This window comes from Phacochoerus africanus, chromosome 9 (genome assembly GCF_016906955.1).
Source record: "Phacochoerus africanus isolate WHEZ1 chromosome 9, ROS_Pafr_v1, whole genome shotgun sequence".
In the NCBI taxonomy this organism is placed as follows: domain Eukaryota; kingdom Metazoa; phylum Chordata; class Mammalia; order Artiodactyla; family Suidae; genus Phacochoerus; species Phacochoerus africanus.
In genome coordinates this window covers 35,597,691-35,613,342 of record NC_062552.1, presented here as the reverse complement: position 1 = coordinate 35,613,342, position 15,652 = coordinate 35,597,691, and the positions used below count along the sequence as shown (strand labels likewise).

The 15,652-nt window shown below is 39.4% G+C and overlaps 1 protein-coding gene across 1 annotated transcript in view; it reads right to left on the bottom strand.

Moving 5' to 3' along the window:
• The window catches only part of DNAH8 (dynein axonemal heavy chain 8), a 269,859-nt gene that overhangs the window by 94,929 nt on the left and 159,278 nt on the right, over positions 1-15,652 (bottom strand). Inside the window, 7 exon segments of the mRNA XM_047797103.1 lie at positions 1,474-1,611; positions 5,269-5,484; positions 5,992-6,159; positions 8,403-8,579; positions 9,814-9,917; positions 11,802-11,920; positions 14,523-14,749. Of these exon segments, the coding sequence (XP_047653059.1) occupies positions 1,474-1,611; positions 5,269-5,484; positions 5,992-6,159; positions 8,403-8,579; positions 9,814-9,917; positions 11,802-11,920; positions 14,523-14,749 (1,149 nt within the window).

Here is a 15,652-nt window from a genome sequence, read left to right as displayed (position 1 = left end):
CAATTATGGATCCTTAACCCACTGAGCGAGGCCAGGGATCGAATCCACAACGTTATGGTTCCTAGTCAGATTCATTTCTGCTGTGCCACAACAGGAACTCTGATATAACTTTAATTCTATATAAATTAAAAAAAATTTTTTTTTGGAGTTCCCATCGTGGCTCAGTGGTTAATGAATCTGACCAGGAACCATGAGGTTTAAAATATATATATATATATATATATTTTTTTTTTAGCTTTTTGGGGCCAAAGTACACCTGTTAGTTGCAGGTGTACAACAAAGTAAATCAAGGTTATACTTACACATATATCCATTCCTTCTCAAATTCTTTCCCCTTCAATCACATAACTTAAACCATGTTTCTATTAAATATTCTCAAAACATAATCAAAACAATAAATATACCACTTTGAGTCTTGGATTTAATAATAATTGAGTTTGAGTTTACAAAGGATTTTTTCCAAGAAAAATCCTGTGCAACTGTAGTACGTTGCAGTCAGCTTGTATCAGCTCACAGAACCGACTGTTGCATTTTCAGAAAATTTATGAGTTGGCGTTAAACACAGCTATTATTAAAAATTAAATCACTTGAGCAAATTATATTAAAGAAAAGGTAGTAAATAATCAAAATTCATCAATTTGTAATTATCTTCTACATCTTCATATTATCTATACTCTTGAGGTTCAGTTCATTGCATCTGCCCGTTGGAAACAATATACAATGGCATGCAGCATTTTTTCCCAAATCTGCATCATCTTGTCATGTTGATAGCTTAAAACTGACAGTGATGAGGGGTACCTAAGCCACAGAAATCAGCAAACACTGTAAATCTGGGCTTTCTTCTCCCCCCGCCCCTGCCCCCCATAAGCCGATTGTTGAACATTTATCAGACCACCACTGTTTGCAACCCATATCATGAGGTCACACTAGGATCCCCATTTGACAGATAGCCAATTGCCCCCAACTGCACAATAATTGTCTGAGCTGCAGTGAGACACCAAAATCATAGGCTATCACTTACATGTGGAATCTAAAAAAAGGACACAATGAACTTCGTTGCAGAACGGACTTTGAAAAATTTATGGTTTCCAAAGGAGACAGGTTGGTGGGTAGGGGGGTAGGGTGGGGGTGTGGGATGGAAATGCTATAAAATTGGGTTGTAATGATCATTGTACAACTATAAATGTAATAAAATTCAAACAAAACAAAACAAAAAATTGCCTGTGCTGGATCTCATAGTTTTTTACTCTTGGGTATGACATCACAGCTTCTTCTTACAGAAAGTAATTACTAAAAACAGAAAAAACAATTTGGAGTGTTGAAGATCCAAACCAAGTAGACATAGCTGGTGAGTAAAGGCATTCAGGAAAGTGCTCTTTCATTATAAAACATTTTCCTAATTTCTAAACATAGCACCTACTACTGTAGCATTTCAGCATGTGGCATTAGTAACTCTTGTGTATTTAATCTCACCATTTTCTCGTTCATTGCTGCATCAAATTTTGCTTGCACTTTATCCAGCTCAGCTTGTTTCTCATCAAGCAGAGACTGAGCCTTCCCCAGCTCAGCATTAGCAACTGCTAACCGGCCCTCTTGCTTGGCCAGGTTTGCCTTAAAAGGAAGAAGATGTGATTAGTGTAGAGTTGAATTAGCGATATGAAACATTCATGCTTTCAGTTGGTAAATAACAACCTAAGCTACTACATAATTTTTGCCCCAGTTGGAAGTCATCTGTTTCACTGTCTTTAGCTGCGGAAGCAGAGACATTTCATTCAAGTTCATGTTTTTCCTTTTCATTATTAATGTTCAATATGGAAAATGCAGAAACACTTGGAAAGGAGAAAAAAATTACTCATGATTTTACCCAGAGATAGTCTGTGAGTCTTGTGTCAAGAAGTCGATAGCTAGCTAGCATTTTGATTTTTTTTCATTTAGAGTAGTATAATAATTTCCTCACAATCTTAGATAATTTTTCACGAACATTAGCTGCATAATATCCCACAATTTAGAAATACATAATTTATTTAACTTTGCCCTACTTTTATTTTTGTCTTTTTTTGCCTTTTCTAGGGCCGCTCCCGAGGCATATGGAGGTTCCCAGGCTAGGGTACTAATTGGAGCTGTAGCTGCCGGTCTATGCCAGAGCTACAGCAACTCGGGATCTGAGCCACGTCTGCGACCTACACCACAGCTCACGGCAACGCCAGATCCCTAACCCACTGAGCAAGGCCAGGGATCGAACCTGCAACCTCATGGTTCCTAGTCGGATTTGTTAACCACAGAGCCACAACAGGAACTCCGACTTTGCCCTACTTTTAGGCATTTCTCCCCAACCCCATTTTAAAGTATTATAAATAATGCTTTGGTAAATACTATTGGATATATAAACATTTAGGATTGTTTTCTTGGTAAAGAATTTTTGAAGTGAAATTACTCTATCAGTAGTTTTTCATTTTCTCCAAGTACTACAGCATGATAATTATCTGCTTCTTATAAATTTAGAGTAATTAATCAGTAAAATAAGATAGTCCTAGAGCCTTTTGGGGTAGAAATTCTTTGATAAGTTTCTCATTTTCTTTCTTAATATTGGATTTTTTGAAATTAGCTCTTTTTCTCAGGAAATTTTCATTTAATTTAGGTTCTTTAATGAATTTAGAAATAACTGTAAATTTTGCTTTTTAATTATTTAAATCTTTGATCTGAAATTATATGGATTTATCTTTTATATTCATTTCTTTTGGATTAGATTTTTCCATTATATATTTCATATATACATATTATACAAAGCACCAATTCTTTAATTTTGCTACTTTTTTCTAGTTTTTAATGTATTTTTATTAGCTCTTTCTATTTCCTTATATTGTGTATGTGTGTGTTTATGCTTATAAGTAGGAGTATAGACATACCAGAGCATATACAGTTTCTTTGGTTCATTTAAGCGCTAAAAAGGTAGCATTTTGGTCATATCACAAAAGCTTTGGTAACTAGATTCCTGTCATCATTTACTAAATGGAAGTGACAGCCTTTTTTTTTTTTTAAACATAAGCATTCAAGGAATTCCTCTATGACTCAGTGGGTTAAAGACCTGGCATTGTCACTGCTATCTATGGCTTGGTCACTGATGCGCAGTAGGTTCCATCCCTGGCATGGGAATGTCAAAATGCCACAGGCACAGCCAAATATATATGTTATATATATGTTATTATATTATATATGTTATTATATTATATATAATATATATAATATATACACCCACACACCCACACACATACATATATATATGTGTGTGTTCTATTTCTCTATGTGTGTTCTGGTTTTATTGCTTATAATCAGAGAATGAGATGCTTTCAGGAATTGAATCAAAGTCTTCTTTTAGAATTAAATATGGTCCATTTTTGTAACTGTCTCTTGGACACTAGAAATAATTTCATATTTTTTGTTCATCTGGAAGAAAGTTCAATGTAGCTGTTCACCCTTAAAAAAATATAGTGTAAAATCTCTATATAATTATTAATTTACGCCTACTCAGGACTGGCTGCATGGAAGTGCAAAATGAAAACGCAGGGTCGCTTGTTAGAAAAAGTATTGCAGACTTTAAGAGAGTGCCAGCAGAGCATTAAGCCAAGCGTGGTCCCTTCTAACGCTGGTCCTCTGCCTACCAGACCCACCTTCGACTGATGGTGTATGCCACAATCTCAAATTACAGCATTTTTTTTGTTGTTGTTAATCTCCTCTTAAAATATGAATGGATTTGCCTTATATAATTTGATGCTATTTTATTTACTGCATAAAGCATCATTACAATGAAGGTTCACTGTCATCATGGTTTTCATCAATAAGGATGACTGCTCTTTCTTGAATGCTACATTTATAGTAACACTTCTCTCTTGGCATCTCTTTGTTTGAGCATATTTGCTACATTCGCTCTTCATTTCCCTTTGTTAAAATTTTCTAATTTTTTTATATTGAAAGATAGTTTTTTAATGGATGTATATGGAAAAGACACCCTTTTGTCTCTCCTTCTCTCTCTCTCTCTCTTTTTTTTTTTTTTGTCTTTTTAGGGCCAAACTCAAGGCACATGGAGGTTCCCAGCCTAGGGGTCAAATTGGAGCTATAGCTGCCGGCCTACACCACAGCCAGAGCAACCCCAGATCCAAGCCGCGTCTATGATCCACAAACGCAGCTCATGGCAACACCAAATCCTTAATCCACTGAGCAAGTCCAGGGATCTAACTGGCATCGTTATGGACACTAGTCTGGTTCATTACTGCTGAGCTACTGGAAACCCCCAACTTTCTCATTTTTAATTTATTTTCTTTCTTTCTCAAAGTTATCTGTCTCAGAGTTGAAAGAAGCAGACATTTCTATAAGGTTTATCATGAAAACAGTACCCCTTGCCCATCTGCTCACCACTTTCCATTCCACAGAGTAACCACTTCCCATTCTTTTAGCTTTATGGGGTTGGGGGGGGGAGCGGGGGTAGTGTGTGTCTGGGTGGTATATTTTATGAATCTTCTTACACTCCTGAGGATGTATTTCTGTTTCTTCAAACATAAAGGACAATCGGGGGGGGGGGGGGGGGGGGGAGGTGTGCCCAGTGTGTGTGTGTGTGTGTGTGTGTGTGTGTGTGTCTATCCCTCAGTACTTAAACTGCATCCTTAAGAATGTCTTTTTGCTCCCTCATATGTTAAGGGCAGCCTGGCCTATTATTGAATTCTTGGACCCCAATAATTTCCTCCTCAGTACTCTGGATATGCTTTCCTGTTATCTTCTAGTATTTAGGGTTGTGGGAAGTCTGCGACATCTTGATTTATCTTCTTTTGTAAGCAACCTTTTTTAAATTTTGTGTCTTAGATGCCTACAAGACTCTCTTCCTATCTCTGAAATTTAACACATTTCTGAGTGTTGATGTTAATTTTTACAAATTTTGTTTGGAATATAATAATCAAATTCAGTCTCCAAATCTAATCTCCAAACTTTAAATATATGGCTGCTTTTCTTTCATGACAGCTTATTATTCCCAATAAATTCTCCTTCTGTTTAGGTGAACAAGTTGGTTTTGGTTTAGTGTCTGCCATTCCAAGAAACATGTCATATATACAAAAAGAATGAGAAACTGTGAGAGGACCTACAGAAAAAAAGAAAGAATTTGTAACGGAGAAATCTACTTTCATTAGTCTAAATTATGCTTTGTCTTTTAATGGCAGTAATACTGATGACTGATTTTATTAAACATTGATTTACTGGGAGAAGGAGGGAGACTTTTACCTTCAGAGGCAACACTTCTCTGTTGACACCATAAAATGTTGCCATAGCAAGTGTCCAAGACAGCAGACCAGCCACATTCCCACAGACTTTTTTGGCACTCTCAAAAGTATAATCATCCATATTAAAATATGGCTGTAATAACTCAACAGTCTCTTCATTTATAGTGTCCTTGGGGAACTGCTGAAGGCTCCACAGGAATCCCGTTGCACTCATCAACTGAAAAATAGTATTACAACCTGTAAGCTCTGGAAGAAAATATGCATTTTCTTCCTGAGTTAGTATGTACTTCTAAATTGAATTTTTTTTTTTCAAAAAAGTAGCAATTGATTTGCTCTAAACATACAAATCAAGGCTATGGCAGTAGTAAATTCCAAGTGGTCTTCCCGTTTCCATGGTGAAGAATGAAGAAGAAAAACAATGTAAGTTTCCCGTCTAGTGAGTACATCAAAATGCCACCAACCACACAAGCCTTCTTTTGGAGACTGGGTTGGGTTGACATCAAAACTGTACTGGTTCTGGATAGATTTTATAAAAAGAGGGCATTCAGCTTTAAAATCCTTCCTTGCTTACACATTTTGGAAGATGCAGTTTAATCTTCCAAACACAATCTTCAGTACGCAATGATCAATTATTGCCTGCTGGCTTGTCTGGTCTATATTGAATGTCCTGGGGTGTAGACACCTGGCACACCTCATAGAACTTACAGAGATAGATTTTACTTACTTTTAACGACTCTCCCCATGATGGCTTGCAGCAAGGTTTTTCTGGATCCATAGTAACAGGGTCAATTTTCTTTTGAAATAGTAACAGAACACAGTCCATGATTCTCATAATAAGATGAGGAGGCTTCGCAAGTTTCCTGACTGTGGCGATGTCATTTGGCTTGATGGTCTGGATTTGGGGTTAGGGACCAAAATACTTTTTGTTGAGTGCTATTCCTACTCATATGGAAATCTCATACTTTTAAATAAAGTGGAAAACTTTAAAACATATTTTCTCCCCAGTCCCTGATATTATCTCCTCAAAGGTGTGCATTCCAAGATTCTTGCCTAATAACTCTTTCATTGTTACCTTGGGATTTCTATTTCTTTGTTTTCATTTTTCCCCCTTGGAGCCCTCAACTAATTGCTTTAGAATACCACTACCATTCATTGCCCACCACCTTAGACCTCTGTTAGCAACAACCCACATCAATATGTAACATTTAGGTGATTTATATCTTCAAAGCAGAGTCTATATTACACACGGATACTAAAAGAGGGGCCAGGCCTCGAGTATCAGAAACCTCATGTTCAATTTTCATTTTGAGGGCTGCCCTGTCTGCAGAAAGGAGGGGAATTCAAAGGAGACAAGAGATGTTATTATAACATATGGCCCATAAAAAGAGTTTGGAAAGTTTCTGTGATCTGGGTTTGAAATAAGACAGCATCTGACATTCACATCAAGAAGGACTGGGACATCATATGATCAATACAATGCCTAAGGCTCCTTTGGTTCAGGGCTTGCTCTCTCATATGTCATCATAAGGGAGTGTGGGTGGAGAATGTGTCCCGGTTGTTGTCACAATTTTGTGAAATGATGATCGTAAATCTATTCATTTAATCAACAACTACAGACATTCTTCCACACAAAATAGAATCTTCCAAGGAAGAGAGAGAAAACGCAATTACCCTAAACTAGGATTATCTGCTGTGATAGAAGCACAGGAGTGATCGGAAAACCAAAGGTGGTCCAAAAGAATTGAAAACTTCCTAGAAAGGGTACGATCTGAGCCTGCTCTTGAGAGTGTCTCATATTAGCCAGGGAAGGTTAGAGAGGGAGAGGGAGAGACCCATTTAATGGAAACAGACCATGATTATTGCAGAAGCCTGTAGGTGTTTCTGTATGGCTGGATCACATTGCGTGTAGGGACAAAAATGACAAGAGATAAAGTTCCAGGGCTGGACAAGAGCCAGGTTATCATAGCAGTAGCCCTAACATTTACTGAGTACTTCCTACATGCCCAGCAAACTGTATTCATTACTTTCAATGCTTACATGGATCCTTCAAGGATCACTGAAGAATTATAATCCCGATAGACACCCAAGAAAGTAAAGTAAATAAATCCATCTAAGAAATGGTCGGGAGGGGCAAATGCAGATCTGCTTGCCTCTGAAGCTGTCCCTTCTCGCTTCACAGCTGTAGATACCTAGCTTGAGGCTTTACTCTTTTTTTTTTTAGGGCCACACCCACGGCATATGGAGGTTCCCAGGCTAGGGGTCGAATTGGAGCTGTAGCCTCCAGCCTACCCCACAGCCATAGCAATGCCAGATCCGAAATGCATCTGCGACCCACACCACAGCTCACAGCAATGCCAGATCCTCAACCCACTGAGCGAGGCTAGGGATCGAACCCGCAACCTCATGGTTCCTAGTCGGATTTTGTGCCACTGCGCCACGACGGGAACTCCCAAGGCTTTACTCTTAAAGAGCAACGGGAACCACAAGGAGATTTTAAAAGGGTGCATAACATAATCTAGTTGGGAAGCTGGAGGAATTGAGGAGGCTCTCTGTATAATCTGAATCCCCTAGGCTTCGATTTAAGCCAATAATCAGCAACACTATTTCTCAGTTCTCATGGAAGGCTGATTGATGGAATGAAAATAAGTTATGAGAAGTGAAGACTTTAAAAAATAGAATTTAGAAAATGCAATCGACAGAAACATTGTTTCAAAACTTAGAGGTTATAAATCACATTAAGAATTCAATTCAGGACTTCCTGTTGTAGCACAGTGGAAACGAATCTGACTAGTATCCATGAGAATGCAGATTCAATCCCTGGCCTCGCTCACTGGGTTAAGGATCTGACATTGCCATGAGCTGTGGTGTGGGTTGCAGACATGGCTTGGATCCTGCATTGCTTCAGCTGTAGTGTAGGCCGGCAGCTATAGCTCCGATTTGACCTCTAGCCTGGGAACTTCCTTATGTCACAGATGCGGCCTTAAAAAGGGAAAAACAAACAAACAAAAACAAACAAACAAACATTCAATTCAGTCTTCTGATTCCAAGAATTCTACAGCTGATCTCTTGTAATGAAACCCAGGGCCTGCGGGGACTCGTGTTGGGAGGGAAAACAGTGCATGGCTCATGGCTCACGTTCAGGGCTGCTTCCGCCTCCTCCAGGGCAGGTCTAGCCGCCTCGAGCTTAGTCTCAGCTTTCACTTTTTCAGTATCAATTTCATCCACTATTTTTTGGGCTTTGTCTTTTACTTCCTGCACTTCATTTTTGACTTTGGCTGAAGCCTGGGCACTTACTGTGACTTCTGCTAATACCTGTTAAATTGAAGAAACACAGGAGGCTAAATAGAAATCCTTCCAGCACAACTTTACAGATTTGAGTAGTGAGAGAATTATTCAACATAATATAAAACAAGAATAAGAGCAAATTTTTCCCCATCTATGTTGCCTATATTTTGAGGTGTATGAAAGTGACTCCTTTGAGCAGTGTTGCAGTCTTCTTTCTATTTCCTAAGCTTCTCTCAGGCATAGAATATACACATCAATATTTTAAGCTTTCAGAAAAATATTTCTAGGCTTTCCCTTTGTGGCTCAGTGGTTAACAAACCCGACTAGGACCCACGAGGATTCGGGTTGGATCCTTGGCCTCGCTCAGTGGGTTAAGGATTTGGCATGGCTGTGAGCTGTGGTGTAGGTTGCAGACACAGCTTGGATCCCACATTGCTGTGGCTGTGGCACAGGCTGGCAGCTGCAGGTCCGATTCTACCCCTAGCCTGGGAACCTCCATATGCCAAGGGTGCGGCCCTAAAAAGAAAAAAAAAAAAAAAAGAAAAGAAAAGAAAAATATTTCTACTCTATGTGACTTCCAGAAAATTAAAACTATTCACCTCAACTGCAATAGAATGAGGTCAGAAACCATATCACTCCTCATGTAATAACAGTAAAATAGCTAATGTTTGTTGAGGCCTTACCTAATGTCAAGACCATGCTAAGAGCCTCTCCTATGCTACTTCTCATGTTTCAGAACAAAAGCTGAAAGCCATCTGAGATGGGGGGGAGCTGGGTGTGTGTGGGGAGGTTGTAGGTAAGGGAGTGGCACACACATATTCCTATCACCTTGGGAGGAGTGTCTTTAAAAACAGAAACAAAAACTCAATGGAATCTTTCTCCTTCCTTGACACAAACTTCAGATGGGAGTTTGTGGGCTATCCCAGAAACCTAGAGCATGCGGGGACTTTAAAGAGAAGACCATATATAACTGACAGTCAAGGTGCAATTTCCTGAACAGACGGTAGAAAACAAGAGAGACAGACAGAGTCAGGGAAAGAAAAAAATAGCCTTGGACCAAGTAGGGGATATAATAGTTTAGGGATATCTCGATAGTATAAGTTAAACAAATACATCGAATAGTCTTTGTAATTACTATCTTACCAGAAATGGTCTGTAGGTTTATACTTTGTTTACTTTTTAATAACATTTTTTAAATAATGCTTTTTCTTAACATGGCAAAACCCTCCTCACACTAGTGATAAAATAAATGTCAACTCACTGCATCTGCTTTTACAGAAGCCACTGCCAGTTCCTTCTCCTTTACTGCAAGATCCTGAGAGAGTTTTGCAACAGATTCACTTGCCTCCATCAGCTTATCCAGACCTTTATAAACATACACAGATACATTTTTGCTGAGTATATGACTATGCCCTCATCATAAATTTATTCAATATTTACACCATAACATGTCCTATAACAAACATAAAATAATTATGGATAAAAGTTTTAGAAAGACACATATTGTCGAAGTAGCAACACTGACCGTATTCCTGGGAGTTTCAGCAGGGGCTGAAGAAAATAGCTCTGCTTGAAGAACATAATTTAGCTACATTTAAGGGAAAGTCATACTGCGAAAGTGAGCAGGATTAATTTAGTCAGGAAACTTATTTGATGAACTTATGCTCTCCTTGGCTTTGCAAACAGTTTATAACTACCTTTTTTTTCTTTTTTTTTTTGCCTTTGAGGCATAGTGCAACTGAGATGGCAAATGAGACAGACAATATATTAACATTTTGTGGTTCCCTTTGCTATAAAGATGAAAATAACTGGCAAAACTTCTGCAACTGGCTCTGAGACTTTCAGTGCTCTGGAGGAAACTCCCTGGTTAACTGAATTGCTCACATTTCAGCTGAGCTCTGGATGGAGGTCCTGTTGGTCAGTATTTAGCATCGGCTTCTGGGGTGGGGGCACTCTCTTGTATGGTTTCCAGTTTCCTTGGTGTAAATATTCCCACCATGTTTGATTTCAAGCTACCGAGAGATTCTCAGAAACACACCATTACATAATATCTCTACATGACATATATGTAATATTTCTACCACACAAGTAGAATAGAAACAATCTCAAGAACATTAATAGTACAATAAAAATAACAAAGATGGGGGAGTTCTGCTGTGGCTCAGCAGTAAAGAACCCAACTAGTATCCATGAGGACTCGGTTCAATCCCTGGCCTCACTCAGTGGGTTATGGATCTGGCGTTGCCGTGAGCTGTGGTGTGGGTCGCAGATGCGGCTTGGATCCCGCATTAATGTGGCCGTGGTGTGGGCTGGCAGCTGCACCTCCTATTCGACCATAGCCTGGGAACCTCCATATGCCGCAGGTGTGACCCTAAAACCAAAACAAAACAAAACAAAAAAACTAAGAAGTAATGCATTTTGAGTATTTATTGCTTTCATTTTTTAACATAGTTTATTTAATTGCAAGTTTATATTTCTTAGTTTTAAATAAAGGCTGTGTTTAGCAACCAGATGATAAAATTCTTAATTTAACCATCAGTCCTCCCAAGCCTCACAGATCAGCACACCGCTGATTCTAGAGCATCACATGGAAAAGCATCATAAAGAAGGTGAGCCACAGAAAGACAACATTAGAATGTTTCTGGCACAGTGTTTCTAACATCACTATAACTCCACAGACTTTTATGCTTCGTGGCCACATTTGGAAGCGTAAAGATGGCGCTTAGGCATTTTGGATTGTTTGAGCCAAGTGCTTTCTGGACATAAAATCTGTTCCCATTTACACTTTTCCTACTTATACGACATATACTGCACACTCAGAAAATCACTGCTCATGCAAACTCTTTCGTTTTTTTCTGTTTTGCTTTTTCCTTTGTCATAAATTTGAGGAGCATTAAGATGGCAAAGTTCATGCAAATGGAGGGAAGTTGTAATGAAACCAAAAACTGAAATTGTAATCAGTTCCCCAGAGCTGGCTTTTCCCATCTGCAAGCAGGGGCTCGGCGACGACAATGACTCACTGTCCAAAAGGGTGGACCCGAAGTTGAAAGGGTTGGATGAAACGGCCAACTCTGGTTGGATATTTTTCTGCCCAGAGTTTCCTGCCAGGTTACAAGACCCATGAGGGCCAGAATAATCTATCACTAACAATTAAAATCGATTTTTCATTTTCAAACACAACAGTATTCACCAAACAAAGTATTAGAATCCCTATCAGACCCTAAAAAGAGAAGATTCTTTTCCACTTACCAATATTCATACGTTCGGCCTGTTCATTAATATATTTCACCTTCTCGGTATAAATGTTTTTATAACCATTTATAAATGAGAGATAAGATTTGGGAGTCACGTGTGCTCTTCGGCGGTATCTGAAAATTGAACATAAAAATTATCTTCATCTCTATCATTCTGGGGCACTCTCCTAAAAAGTCAGGACAGATGCTCTTCTCACTGTGAAATCCGTGTAATTCCCAGGATTGATTCACTTGCGAGAGGGCAGGAATTGGGAATGGTCTCCCTAGAGGTGAGGCAGGAAGAGCCCCAAATCTCTGATGTTTGGACTTGACCCTGATCCCTCTGGGCTTCTGTTTCCTCATCTGGAAAAATGAGAAAAGAAGCACTGCCCTACACCTCCCAGAATTTTGTGAAGATCAAAAAATCAAATAGCATTGGAGTTCCCATTGTGGTTCAGTGGTAACAAACCCAACTAGTATTCATGAGGACATGGGTTCAATCCCTGGCCTCGCTCAGTGGGTTAAGGATCCAGCATTACCATGAGCTGTGTTATACACTGCAGACTCAGCTCAGACCTGGTGTTGTTGTGGCTGTGGTGTAAGCCGGCAGCTACAGCTCCTATTTGACCCTTAGCCTGGGAACTTCCATACAAAGCAGGTGCAGATCTAAAAAGGCAAAAATAAAATAATAAAATAAAGTAGCATATGTAAACACACTTTGTACACTTCAAAGTCCTGTACAAATATTAGGGATAAGTGGCTGAAATGAATTTGTGCTGACCTCTGTTTTCATTCATCTGGGATTTGCTACACACCTCTTCCTGGCTAGAAACCCGGCGGAGTGGGCTTGCAAAGGGGAAAACCACTCTCCCCTGATTCAAGGGATCATCCTCAAAAATCAAACTTGATTCAAACACTCAACTCACTATGGGCTTTAGTATAATAATTATACCTAACAATAGAAATAAAGGGAATAATTTTATACAGGAGAAACTCAAGGAAAGAAAGTGATTTTCACATACTATAATATTTTTACCTTTTATAGTAAATTTCCACTTTTGAGGTGCTGAAGATTTTTAGCATTAAAAAAATTCAAAGGACTTTGGCATATAGGTGACTGCTGTTAAAGCATTATATAAATACTGCTTTCAGAATAAACTTCTGCAACCTAAGAGGATATGAAAACTTTGGAAAATACACCAGCATTTTCAAAAACAAAGTCATAGGTTTTTGTCACTGCACACAGGTAAGCATTTCTCTCCAAGGCTGATGGGAATAGGGGTGGTTCAAGTCAAGTAGAAAGAAAATCTTCCCCAGAGAAAACTCACACACACAGATTTATCAAGAGAATCCAAAGATTATCTAGAATTATTAAGACGGTGTTAAAAGTAGGGTTTAAGTAAAGAAACCATATAAACCAAGATAAACAAACTTTTGTGCCAGAGAAAACCACGACTCACAAAGACACATGTACTCGGATGTTCATTGCAGCACTATTTGCAATAGCCAAGACATGGAAACAACCTAAATGTCCATCGACAGAGGAGTGGATCCAGAAGATGTGGTACACAGACACAATGGAATATTACTCAGCCATTAAAATGAATGAAATACCAGCATTTTTAGCATATGGATGGACCTAGAAATTATCATGCTAACTGAAGTCAGCCATACAACGAGACACCAACATCAAATACTTTCACTGACATGTGGAATTTGAAAAAAGGACAGACTGAACTTCTTTGCAGAACAGATGCTGACTCACAGACATTGAAAAACTTATGGTCTCCAGAGGAGACAGTTTGGGGGGTGGGGGGATATGCTTGGGTTATGGGATGGAAATCCTGTAAAATTGGATTGTTATGATCATTATATAACTACATGTGATAAATTTGAGTAATAAAAAAAAATCAATAAAAAATAAATTAAAAAAAAAAAAAACCACAAACTTTTGTGAGATAGGAAACCTCCCTGGAAAATCAGTGAAAGTGTTACCCAGACTCTCTCCGAGAAAAATCGACATAGACTTTCGGGGAGCTTCTGCACCCCCTGAAGCCCACCCACTAACCCTAAGGACGAAGCCCACTATTCTAGAGACCTATATTGGTGCCCCTTTATTCACAGCAGCTGTACACAGTAGCAAGTGACTACTGTGCTTTGGGGAGGGGGGGAATGCAGTATTCTTGAACTGTCAACACCAGCTTTCACATCATGAACACCATGGGACTGGACTTTTCTACAGTCAATTAAGATTCAGTTTCATAATTATTTGGCATGAAAACATGGATAAGATTAAGCGATGCAAATACAAAACCTAAATGTTCCCTTAGCATTAGGCAATGATGAAACTTGAGAACAGCGCACTTCTTTAATCACAATAAATCATGCATTTGGATAAGAAACTAATTTTACACAGTCTATAATGAGTTATTTAAAGTCACTTCCAAAAAGAAATAAATCAAGCAAATGAAATAAAGTGATTCATTAAGCATCTGTTACTTTGAGGCCTGGAGGGAAAGAGGTACTTAAATATGGACACTGGTTAATTTTGAAATCTCGCTTATTTATCTTCGTTTCAGCATATGATCACTAAAAAATCAAAGCAAGAGAAAGCCCAAGTGCAGCTGGGATTTCACGCTCAGTTGCTACGACAAGTCTCTTACTAGATGTTATACTAATTCCTCTTCGGAGTGAACTTCGTGTTTCGTAGCTGTCGTGCTTATGTCATGTCACTCACCTTTGAAAATAACTTTCACAGCTCTCTGAAACCATGTCGTGAAAGAGGCCCATTGTTTCTACAACTTGTCTTTTCGTGTCACTAGAGCAGACAATACTGTAGCCTAAAACGAAATAGGAGGCCACAGCAACCAGAGCCTCCTTGGGCCAGCGACTGAACCAGTCCATGGTGCAGCCTGATATCAAGCCAGGAAATTTCAGAGAACGGGCTCGGAACTTCTCCCCAACCTGTCGACAGAAAAGTCAAGAAGCATTAGAAACGCAGAGAGACAGTTACATATTCTGAGCCAACAGTGTGACACCACACATGTTTTTAGAAACCTTCTCGGGCTGTGTTAATAAGGAAACGAAGCGTCCAGATGAAAGGAGGTACACTACCACACTGTTCCCTGTCCTAGGACCCCATCTGTTCCAGTCTAGGAGCCACACCTGAGACATACAGACGTTTCCAGCCTAGGGGTCAAGTCGGAGCTGCAGCTGAAGCTTATGCCACAGCCATGGCAACGCAGGATCCAAGCTGCATCTGTGATCTATGTTGAAGCCTGTGGCAGTGCCCAATCTCTAACCCACAGAATGAGGCCAGGGATCAAACTTGCATCCTCGTGGACACTATGTTGGGTCCTTAACCTGCTGAGCCACAACAGGAACTCTGAAACTGACAAACGTGATCTCTTCTAGAGAGAAACCACCAGGACAGGGTAAGGCCTGGACACTAAAGCAAGTGAGAACAGTGGAAGGAAAGGGAGGTGTTTGATCTAAAGAAGGAACCACTTAAGGAGCCTGCAAAAACTTTCTCCAAATACCTGAATTGCTGTATGTGGGAGAGGGATCGGGTTCACTTTACAGGACAAACAGAATTCTGGGGAAACGACAGAGACAAAATTCCATTGCTTGTAAAGAAGACCTTTCTGGCTACTAGGCTATCTAAAAATTAAGCAAGTTGCCCTATAAGTTAGTGAGAACACCCTGCCCTCCCATCCCCACCCCTGCCCCCGCAGGAGCAGAGGTGCCCAACAGAACTTTCTGTGATGGTAGAAATGTTCTCTATGTGTGATAGTAGGACAGACTGGATAGCCACTGGCCACATGCAGCTATTAAGCACTTGAAATGCAGCCAGTGGGACTCAGAAAC